General features: G+C 45.4%; 1 protein-coding gene across 1 annotated transcript; it reads left to right on the top strand.

The window, feature by feature from the left end:
• LOC103974171 (F-box protein At3g56470-like) lies at positions 1 to 1149 on the top strand. The gene has a single exon (XM_009388933.2). The coding sequence runs from the start codon at positions 1 to 3 to the stop codon at positions 1147 to 1149; it is 1149 nt and encodes a 382-aa protein (XP_009387208.2).
• Positions 1150 to 12303: the final 11154 nt, after the last annotated feature.

Below are 12303 nucleotides of genomic sequence, written 5' to 3' on the forward strand. Positions count from 1 at the left end.
ATGGACAGCCCTGACTGGACATCGCTCCCGCTGGATGTCCTCACGAAGATTGGCGAAAAGCTTCCCGTCCCTCACCGTGCCTGCTTTCGTGCCACATGCAAGGATTGGTGTTCCGCACTCCTACCCGTTGTCATCCCGTCCCCGTGGCTCTTCTTAGTCGGCAAGAACAGCGATACCTGCAACTTCTTGTCTCTCCCCACCAGACGCTCCTTCACCTACTCCCTTCTCCCTGAGCGCCACGGCGTGCGGTATGTGGGCTCTCAAGCTGGTTGGCTAGCAGTCTACAATGAAAACCTGGATGTCAGCCTCATAAATCCTCTAACAGCGGCTCGAATCTGCCTCCCCTCCTTCCTCACCCTACCCAATTTTGAGCTCGTCGGCGGCAGCTGTGTCCTTCCTCATCTCCACCGAATCTCCCGTTTTTTTGTTTCGAAAGTTATCTTCTCCGCAAATCCAACTACCCATAATTACATCGCGGTGAGTCTCTATGGCACTCCCCAAATTGAAATCGCCTACGCAAAAGCAGGCGGAGACAAGTGGAATCTTCTTCAGACGACATCGACTCAGAATCGTTCATACGAGGATATCATGTACCACAATGGGAAATTCTACTGCATAACAGTTGAAGCCGAAGTCTTCGCTTTTGACCTCAGTGGAGTTTCTCCCACCGTGACGGTGGTCGCGGAGAGAACGTCACTCGGTTTGACATATTTCGACTATCACATTCCTTGCTTCGGTGTCATACAAATTTACGGCAAATACTTGGCGTGCTCGAGCACCGGGGAGCTGTTCCTGATTTTTAGGCGCGAAGTTCTCTGTCATGAATCGCTGGGATGGAAGGGTATCATGGTTTGGAGGTACAATCCTCAGCGTCAGCCATGTTGGGAAGCTGTGAAGAACTTGGGGAACAAGTCCTTGTTGATCGGTATCAACAACGCTATATCGATTTCTACCGAGAATTTTCGAGGTGCACGACGAGATTGCGTCTACTTTACGGAGGCGCTGGTCAGAACCATAGTCGATGACCGGCCCGAATTCATTCTTAGCATTGGAGTGTTTGATGTGGAACGGGGAAAGTGGGCGCGGGCAAACTCTCAGTTAGAATCACACTCGCAGCCACCCATCTGGTTCACTCCCTCCATGCTGTGAACCAAGAAACGAGTAGTTCTTGCTCTTATTTGACTTACAACTCCTACTACTACATATAGAGATGATAGATACATTACAGGCCACAGTAACTATATCAACTTGTGCTTTGATATTGTGCACAAGAAAATGTTTTGCTTGATTTATGAAGTTGCACATCTGTTTTACAAGTTTGATATGACCATAGAAGATGAAAGCAAGTTTTCCTTCAAGAGGAAACAACATAAAGAAACATGTAGATGCCTTTTACTCTTATATGAAATTTTGATTTTGAGTGATTTCTTTATGGCCTTATCAGTCATCATTAGTTGTGGGTATCACTAGAATTAGTGATTGATTTGAGATCCTATACCTGCAGGTGCTATTTGATGAGGTTACTGTAATGAATTAAATATGAAAGAATTACATCATCTAATTGGAAATAAAGAAAAATAGTTACTTGATACCACATGTTGCTGAATACATATCTTACTTTGAAAAAGATAGTGACTTGTGATGTGTGAATGATATTATGCAATTTGGTGAAAAAATAAAGGACCCAGAATCTTGAGAAGAGAAGGAGAAGAATTTATCGATAGTTGAATATATGTAAATTCTCTCTTCTAACATGTATAAATAGGGTGTATTGTATTCAACTCAATGCATTCTTCTTCTTTGTATTTTATTTCTATCATGGTATTGTTGGGAAATCATTGGGGGCGACATCATATGCGCAGCGGAAGAACAAGAAAAACAAAATCCCCGATTCCCAAAAAGATGTTCGTCGTCGTGCGAAGATTGGTGCGCAAAATCCGCAAAACACAAAACTGCGTATAGAGATTGTGTTACCTAGGGAGATCGTATATCCCTGTTTCCTTGCAGATCCTCAGGAGAGGGTGAAGGAGGTCAAGCGTCCTCCTCTCTAGCGGTGATCCACACAGCAGGGTTGCGACGACGCTCCTCAAAACTCCAGGCCTACTCTGAGGTGGAGAGGGAGAGGAGAATAGGAAGGGCAAGCAAAGACTCTAGCCTATGAGGCTGTGAATCCCTCCTATTTATAGAGATCCCGTGTCAAAACCCTAATGGGTCCTTTCCCTAGTGGGTATTGGATCTGCATCCAATAAGACAAGGGCTCCGTCGGATATCTCATATCCGAACCTCTACTCATCGCAATGCCTACCATATGTGTGTGACCCTCTAGGCCCAATATCGAGCTGGCCGTGAGTCATACCTGTCAGAACTCCTTCTAACTAAGTGAATTATTATCTCTGTAATAATTCACTCGACTCATCGACTACGGAAGTACTAGGCCACTACGCCGTAGTCCCCAGATGATACAGGGGAATCCAATCCATTGGACCTGTCTGTCCTCAGTTACCATGTACCTATAGTCCCTCATCCATCTAATATCCCAGAGACCGTATATCGAGCATGGTGCTGTCAGACCCATACGGTTTCTACTTGAGTCTCGCTCTAATCGGATTCTCCCGGAGAACTCTTTCTCTCTCAACCCGAATGACCCTGGCCAGGGATTTGTCTGAGCAAGAACACATGGGATATTCCTCTCATGATACCGAGAGTGGATGATCCTCTATCGACACTCAATAGCCCTCGTAAGGTCGACTACCACTCCCAATGACCAGCTGTACTAGATCTGGGAACAGCCAAACCTATAAGTCTGGTATCAAAGAGTGGAGCACTCATACAGGACATCCTTGGTGTCTCAAGTCTAAGAACCAGATACACCACTAGGACTACGGAATCGTTGTCTGACAATAAGGCATCATCAACCATCCAGCATTCCGTAAGCGGATCAATCAGTGAACTCATTCTCCAATGAGCACCTGTACTGTATCCCTAGTGTCCCTACACGAGCAGCTATGAGACCAGCTGCATCCATCATATGGACGGGTATACAGCACACCAGTCTATCCGGTTATCACGATGTCCCTCTCGAGTAACCTATGACCGGGATTATTTAGGATATGTGTTTAAAGGTGAATCGATCTCATTATCGTGATCTCATCACGATCCAATTCCCATTGCACAAATCCAAGGACATCACAATACATATGCATTTATGCAATAGTTATAAAGTGATATACGCCAAAAATATAATAAGCAAAAAGATTCTGTATCAAGTCACACGTGCCATCACTCACGTGATTGGCTTGCTGGGCACTTATGACTAGCAATCTCCCACTTGACCTAAAGCCAATCACCTATGTGTCTGATCCCCATCAGACCCCTGTGACGCTCAAAGACAATATGAGACAATGGCTTTGTTAGTGGATCTGCAATGTTATCTTCGGATGGAACTCTTTCCACTACTACATCTCCTCGGGTTACGATCTCTCTGATAAGTTGTAACCTCCTCAGAACACTTCTGATGAGACCCGGGTTCCCTTATTTGAGTAATCGCCCCGTAGTTGTCGCAATATAAGGAAGTCGGCTCCTCGTTACTCGGCACGACTCCCAAATCTGTGATGAACTTCTTCACCCAGACTCCCTCCTTTGCTGCATCTAATGCAGCAATGTACTCCGCCTCTATGGTCGAGTTATCAGTGGTATCTTGCTTGGAACTCTTCCAGCACACTACTCCTCCATTCAAGGTGTACACATACCCTGAATTCGACTTGCTATCATCGACATCAGACTGAAAACTTGAGTCAGTGTAGCCTTCAACCTTAAGGCTATTACCTCCATATACTAGTAAAAGATCCTTAGTCCTTCTCAAGTACTTAAGGATACACTTTACTGCTTTCCAGTGCTCCAAGCCTGGATCCGCCTGATACCTGCTCGTGACACTCAGAGCATGCGCTATATCAGGCCTAGTACATAGCATGGCATACATGATAGACCCTATTGCTGAGGCATAAGGTATCATATCCATGTTCGCCCTTTCTTCTGGAGTCTTTGGGGACATACTCGTAGAAAGCGATATCCCATGTCTCATCGGTATGAGACCTCTTTTGGAATTTTCCATGCCAAACCTTTTGACAATAGTTTCTATGTACCTGGACTGGGACAAGCCAAGCATCCTTTTGGATCTATCTCTATAGATTCTAATCCCCAAGATATAAGATGCTTCTTCTAAGTCCTTCATGGAGAAGTGTCTAGATAACCAAGCCTTTATTGTGGATATCATTCCTATGTCATTCCCAATGATGAGGATGTCATCCACATATAACACCAAAAAGCTAATAGCGCTCCCACTTACCTTTCTGTATACACAAGGCTCATCTTCGTTCTTAACGAAGTCATAAGATCTGATTGCCTCATCAAATCTTATGTTCCAACTTCGGGAAGCTTGCTTTAGTCCATAAATGGATCTAAGCAACCTACACACCTTATCTGGGCAGTTCTTGGACACGAATCCCTCAGGTTGCATCATATACACCTCCTCCTCGAGGTTCCCATTGAGGAATGCGGTTTTCACATCCATCTGCCAGATCTCATAATCATAGTGTACTGCAATAGCCAATAGAATTCTGATGGATTTTAGCATTGCTACGGGTGAGAAGGTTTCGTCGTAGTCAACACCTTGCCTTTGACGATACCCTTTAGCCACTAGCCTTGCTTTATAGGTCTCTACCTTTCCATCTACTCCGATCTTTTTTCTTAAAGATCCACTTGCAACCGATGGGTACAATACCTTCGGGCGCATCAACTAGGTTCCAAACCTTATTAGAGTACATAGAATCCATCTCAGAATTCATGGCTTCTTGCCACTTCCCGGAGTCTATACTCATAATAGCCTCCTCGTAGGTCTGAGGATCAATATCCTCTACATCCTCTGCTCTAATATGTCCCACATATCTCTTAGGAGGATGGGATACTCTATCAGACCTGCGTAAAGTTGAAACTTGTGTATTAGATACCTGAACAGACTCGGGCTGTAGAGTGGTGCTTGAGCTTGGTTCTCCAACCTCGCTCAATTCTATCATTCTCCCACTGTCTCCGTCAAGAATGTGTTCCTTCTCAAGGAACACTGCTCTCTTAGCTACAAAGACCTTTTGGTCCTCGAGATGATAGAAGTAATACCCACAAGTTTCCTTGGGGTATCCCACAAATTTACATCGCCCTGTCCTTGATTCTAACTTATCGGGGTTGTGTCTTTTAACATGGGCAGAGCAGCCCCAAATCTTAACTACTTTAAGATCAGGCTTCTTCCCTTTCCATATCTCATATGGTGTAGACACCACCGACTTAGTTGGAACTCTGTTCAGAAGGTAAGCTGCGGTTTCTAGGGCATATCCCCAGAATGAGATGGGTAGGTCAGCGAAACTCATCATGGACCGTACCATATCTAATAATGTACGATTTCTCCTTTCAGAGACACCATTGAGCTGAGGTGTATAAGGAGGTGTCCATTGGGATAATATCCCATGGTCCTTGAGGAAGTGAGTAAACTCTGTACTTAAGTACTCACCTCCTCGATCTGATCGAAGAGTTTTGATACTCTTTCCAGTCTGGTTTTCCACCTCATTCTTATACTCTCTGAATTTCTCAAAGGCCTCGGACTTGTACTTCATTAAGTACACATATCCATACCTTGAGAAATCATCAGTAAATGTAATGAAGTAGGAGTAACCTCCAATGGCATGAGTTGACATGGGTCCACATACATCACTATGTATGAGTTCCAACAACTCAGTGGCTCTCTCTCCAGTTCCACTAAATGGAGAGTTGGTCAGTTTTCCACGAATGCAAGGCTCACAAGTTGCATATGACACATAGTCGAATGGATCTAGATATCCATCATTTAGCAACTTTTGAATCCTTCTTTCATGGATGTGACCTAGCCTACAATGCCACAGGTATGCACTGTTCAACTCATCTCGTTTCCTTTTGGACATATTTATATTCATGATATGTGGAGTGGTGTCTAACATAAATAAACCATTATGCAATGTTCCTTTCGTGATGATCTTATCATCTAATAATATCGAACAACCATTGTTCTCAAAAACAAATTTATATCCACTAATTGTTAAACATGAAATGGAGATAATGTTTTTGATAATAGAAGGAACAAAATAACATGCATCTAATGCAATAAAAGCTCCACTAGGCAGATGTAGGGCGACCTCGCCAACAGCTAAAACAGCAACTTTTGCTCCATTACCCATCTTGAGGTCCATCTCGCCTCTCTCTAGTCTCCTAGGCCTTGCCAGAACCTGCAACGAATTACATATATGATAAGCACTACCGGTATCTAATACCCATGTGTTATCATAAGAGTCTGACAAATGGAGACCGATCATGAATGTACCTGAAGCTTCATCAAGCTTTTGTTTCGCCCTTTCTGCAAGGTACTCTTTGCAGTTTCTCTTCCAGTGCCCATCTTTACCACAGTGGAAGCACTGGCCTTTGTCCTTTGTTGGGTCTTTCTTAGCAACCTTTGCTTTACCTTGTTTGCCCTTGCCCTTTCCCTTCTTAAGGGACCTTTCTGCTTTCCTTTTCTTTCTGGTCTCACCAGTGTAGAGAACTGGCTTCTCTTTCTTAATAGTACTCTCTGCCTCCCTCAACATATTGAGGAGCTCTGGGAGAGTCACCTCAAGCTTGTTCATATTAAAGTTCATTATGAACTGTGAAAAGGAATCTGGTAGGGACTGAAGCACAATGTCCACACACAAGTTATCCTCTAGGACCATTCCTAGACCTGTGAGTTTCTCTATCCACTCAATCATCTTTAGGACATGGTTCTGAACCGGTGTCCCCTCAGTCATCCTAGCGCGGAAAAGGCTCTTGGATATCTCATATCGTTGAGTCCTTCCCTGTTCCTCAAACAATTTACGGACATGTAGGAGAATGGATCTGGCATCCATCTTTTCATGTTGTCTCTGTAACTCTGGAGTCATAGAGCCCAACATATAGCACTGAGCAAGAGTGGAGTCATCAATGTACTTCACGTAGCGAGCGATCTCATCCTCGCTTGCCCCTTCTTCGGGCGTAGGCATCACTGTATCAAGGACGTACACGATTTTCTCCGCTGTGAGAACAATTCTCAAGTTACGGAGCCAATCCATATAATTTGGACCAGTGAGGCGGTTGACATCAAGTATGCCACGTAAGGGATTTGAAAGCGACATTTTCTGAAAATAAAGATGTAGCAAAAATGAATAACATGCAGATTTTGCAAGAAATAAACTATCAAGATATGGACTTCTATCTTAATATGCTCCCACTATTTTACTAACGAGTCACGCGACACCCTCAGCACGTGAAACGGAAGTCTCCGGCAGACTTCTAGTGGGGATCAGGATCCAATCAGCGTCTTAGTGTAACCTCGAGGGACTCGACCAATCACACTAAGCCTAAAAGGTAGACAACTCTTGCCGATCACAACTCCTTGTGATTCCCGTCCTGTTCAGCCTCCGAATCACCATGGCCTCGAGGGACTCGACCAACCATGATGCTCAGTTAAGTCAACACCTTCGTTACAAGATGAGTCTGATTTGATGATATACCCTCGAGGGACTCGACCAAGCATATCATGCCCTCAGGTCACCGGTGACATCTCTATGTCGTAAGCAAGATAGCGAATCGCGATATAGGTGAGTCTCGAGGGACTCGACCAACTCAACCTACACCGGGAATCGGTTCCTACTCATAACGATGGAAGGCCACGTGGGTCAATCTAATTGCCTCACGTTTATCGACTTAATATTATCGAGAGATGTTTCTATGATTTGGTCTCCTATTATGACATGTCACAAATATACATATTTAATATATATCTACATCGCATGCAAATATATATACATATCTAGTATGTGTATAAGCAATCACATCAGATGATCATGGACCACAACCTAATATGATTAGGCCCGAGCCAGTAGGCCTAATCACTCACATCAAGATCTATGTGTGCAACGGTGCATCTCCATGCCCTGTGATCGTCCATCTCGTCCTCGTCAGTTTCGTCGACATCTTGATGCATCTTCATGCATCACGATCGTCCGTCTCGTGGGTCCCTCTATGGCTTCCACGCTCCCGCTGCGCCTCCTCATGTGATTACAACTTAATCATAGGCACGCAGGCCCGACAATAAACGAGAAATATAATGGAGGTTCGCAGACCTCAATAATAATAATCACAAGTACACACATCACACGGTCCATGATCATCCGTCCACACATCATACATCACATGTATAAATAATCATCATCATGTAGGACTACTAGATAATAATAAAAATAATAATCAACTAAACCTTTTAATTAATTAATATTTTTCTGAAATCAGGGACATGTAGGGAATTTCTCAATTCCTAAGGGTATTTTCGTAATTTGGACAAAAGACAGACACTGGAATTTCTCAAATTCCGAGGGGCAAAACTGTCTTTTGTGCAGAAAACCCTAATACCCTTTCCCCTTTTCGCTGTTGCCGCCGCCGCCACCCTGCCGGCGGCGGCCTGTGCGGCGAGGGGCGGGGCGCTGCCCTCGCCTGCGGGCGACACGCCCGCTGGCGGCGCTGCCGCTGCAGGTGAGCGCCCCCGCGGGCGTCGCCGCCTCCGCGGGCAGTTCTGCCAGCGAGGCAGCGCCCGCAGGCGGTGCTGCCTCGCTGGCGGCCGCCCCTGCGGGGTTTTTGCCCGTGGGAGCAGCGGCCACAGGCGCCGCTGCCCTGCGGTGCCTCAGCCCGCGCTGCTGCCCCGCGGCGCCTCTGCCCGCGGGCTCAGTGGCCGCAGGCGCTTCTACCGAGCGGGCTCCCAGCCCCGCCGGCCGCAAGCCTGCTGCAAGCAGATCGCCGGCCGGCTACTGCAGGCACAGCGCTTGCGCATGCGCCGGCGCTGTGTTGCCTGGCTGCGGTTGCGGCTAGCTGCAGGCATGCAGATCGAGGGCAGCAACTGTTGCTGCCCTTCCTTGCTTTTGCGTCAACGATTTTGACGTCAATATTCTTCCTAAACACAACACACGCAGTTCAAAAACCAATCATTCGCACGAACAACCTGGCTCTGATACCACTGTTGGGAAATCATTGGGGGCGACATCATATGCGCAGCGGAAGAACAAGAAAAACAAAATCCCCGATTCCCAAAAAGATGTTCGTCGTCGTGCGAAGATTGGTGCGCAAAATCCGCAAAACACAAAACTGCGTATAGAGATTGTGTTACCTAGGGAGATCGTATATCCCTGTTTCCTTGCAGATCCTCAGGAGAGGGTGAAGGAGGTCAAGCGTCCTCCTCTCTAGCGGTGATCCACACAGCAGGGTTGCGACGACGCTCCTCAAAACTCCAGGCCTACTCTGAGGTGGAGAGGGAGAGGAGAATAGGAAGGGCAAGCAAAGACTCTAGCCTATGAGGCTGTGAATCCCTCCTATTTATAGAGATCCCGTGTCAAAACCCTAATGGGTCCTTTCCCTAGTGGGTATTGGATCTGCATCCAATAAGACAAGGGCTCCGTCGGATATCTCATATCCGAACCTCTACTCATCGCAATGCCTACCATATGTGTGTGACCCTCTAGGCCCAATATCGAGCTGGCCGTGAGTCATACCTGTCAGAACTCCTTCTAACTAAGTGAATTATTATCTATGTAATAATTCACTCGACTCATCGACTACGGAAGTACTAGGCCACTACGCCGTAGTCCCCAGACGATACAGGGGAATCCAATCCATTGGACCTGTCTGTCCTCAGTTACCATGTACCTATAGTCCCTCATCCATCTAATATCCCAGAGACCGTATATCGAGCATGGTGCTGTCAGACCCATACGGTTTCTACTTGAGTCTCGCTCTAATCGGATTCTCCCGGAGAACTCTTTCTCTCTCAACCCGAATGACCCTGGCCAGGGATTTGTCTGAGCAAGAACATATGGGATATTCCTCTCATGATACCGAGAGTGGATGATCCTCTATCGACACTCAATAGCCCTCGTAAGGTCGACTACCACTCCCAATGACCAGCTGTACTAGATCTGGGAACAGCCAAACCTATAAGTCTGGTATCAAAGAGTGGAGCACTCATACAGGACATCCTTGGTGTCTCAAGTCTAAGAACCAGATACACCACTAGGACTACGGAATCGTTGTCTGACAATAAGGCATCATCAACCATCCAGCATTCCGTAAGCGGATCAATCAGTGAACTCATTCTCCAATGAGCACCTGTACTGTATCCCTAGTGTCCCTACACGAGCAGCTATGAGACCAGCTGCATCCATCATATGGACGGGTATACAGCACACCAGTCTATCCGGTTATCACGATGTCCCTCTCGAGTAACCTATGACCGGGATTATTTAGGATATGTGTTTAAAGGTGAATCGATCTCATTATCGTGATCTCATCACGATCCGATTCCCATTGCACAAATCCAAGGACATCACAATACATATGCATTTATGCAATAGTTATAAAGTGATATACGCCAAAAATATAATAAGCAAAAAGATTCTGTATCAAGTCACACGTGCCATCACTCACGTGATTGGCTTGCTGGGCACTTATGACTAGCAGGTATCAGAGTCGGTCTTAGGAAGGCTCTACTCTCCCTTCTGTAGCCTGTTCTCGTCAGAGCTAGGCATGTGTTCGGCACCTGACCTCTGACGATTCCCATCACCATGAACATAGTTGCCATATCTTTCTGTCGCTACATCTTATCGCCAAACACCTATGCTGCACTGCAATAGCCCCCTAGGCGTGATCTCTACCTCCGGCGACTGAAGCGATATTGATCCTACTGCAAGTGATCAGTACAGGTGGCATCAGCAGTTTTTTTTTACCCATCTTTTTTTTTTTTTACCTATCTAATTGTTACAGACTTCCACTTTTTCTACTTTGCTCCTATATATGTCTAACATGTCTTCATCTAACGTTCCAATTACTATTCCCATAGGAAACCATAGCACCTTTTCCTCTATAGGCCTTATTTCTATCAATGCTGCCACTCTCATTCCCTTCAAATTATCCAACGGTGGCAACTATGCATCATAGCGTACTCAATTCTCTAATCTACTATTTGGCTATGATCTTTTAGGATTTGTCGATAGCTCTCTTCGTTGTCCGCCGGCGATGCTCAACATCCCAGGCATATCAAGTCCAATACCAAATCCGGACCATAAACTATGGTTACGCCAGGATTGTCTCATCCTTCAAGCAATTCAAGCCTCGGTCGTTGGTTCCCTCGCCCCACTCATTTCTTCATGTGACACTACTGTCGAAGCTTGGTGCAAGTTGCAAACCACCCTGGCCAATCGTTCCCGTACTCGCATGCTTAGTCTTCTATCCAATCTCATGAAGATAAAACAAGAGGGAAGTACTGTTGTTGATTATCTACACAACATAAAGATTATCATCGATAACTTGGCCTTGATAGGCCATTCCCTCAGTGATGAAGAAGTTGCAGTCCATATCCTAAATGGCCTAGGAGACGAGTACAAGGAATTGGCAACAGCAATACGGGCACGTGATTCACTAGTATTATTTGAAGAACTCTATGACAAGTTGACTGACTATGAGATATATCTCACGCATAAGGACAGGTTGCCAAAACCAACCATTATAGCTCAAGTCAGTTAAAAACCTAAGAAGAAGAGCAACCGGTACAACAAGAGCTCCAAACAAACCTCCCCTCCTCAACAAAGAGTCGTCTGCCAACTATGTGACAAAGTTGGTCACTTTGCAAAAGTCTATAGAACTCGATCCAGACTTCCTCCTCCATCGCAATGGCCTCATGCAAATCTTATAGCTACTTCGACTACTGGTGATAAAAATTGGATTGTGGACTCTGGCGCATCTCATCACATCACGTCTGATTTACAAAACTTATCCATCCATAACGACTATGGCGAAACTGAAGACATCATCATCGGTGACGATAACAGACTCCCCATTACTCATACTGGTTCCACAGTGCTTAATTCACATAGTACTTCGTTTATGCTAGATGATGTATTGTGTGCAGCCCAAATCAAACGAAACCTCATTTCTGTTTCCTAATTCTACAAATAGAATTATACCTCAATTGAATTCTTTCATAATTCCTTTCTTCTCAAGGATTTAAGCACGGGGACATCCTTGGTCCGAGGCTAGAGTAAAGACAACATTTAAGAGTGGTTGTCGGTTCCACAAATCACCCAACCCACTGCCCATTCTTCAATCGTAGCTCCAATTGATGTGTGGCATCGTCGTCTTGGTCATCCCTCAACTCTTATTCAGCAAAAACTGATT

This window comes from Musa acuminata, chromosome BXJ3-9 (genome assembly GCF_036884655.1).
Source record: "Musa acuminata AAA Group cultivar baxijiao chromosome BXJ3-9, Cavendish_Baxijiao_AAA, whole genome shotgun sequence".
Lineage (NCBI taxonomy): Eukaryota > Viridiplantae > Streptophyta > Magnoliopsida > Zingiberales > Musaceae > Musa > Musa acuminata.

Bases quoted from the DNA above. Each gene is read 5' to 3' on its own strand.
- LOC103974171 (XM_009388933.2), top strand. From the start codon at position 1: ATGGACAGCCCTGACTGGACATCGCTCCCGCTGGATGTCCTCACGAAG.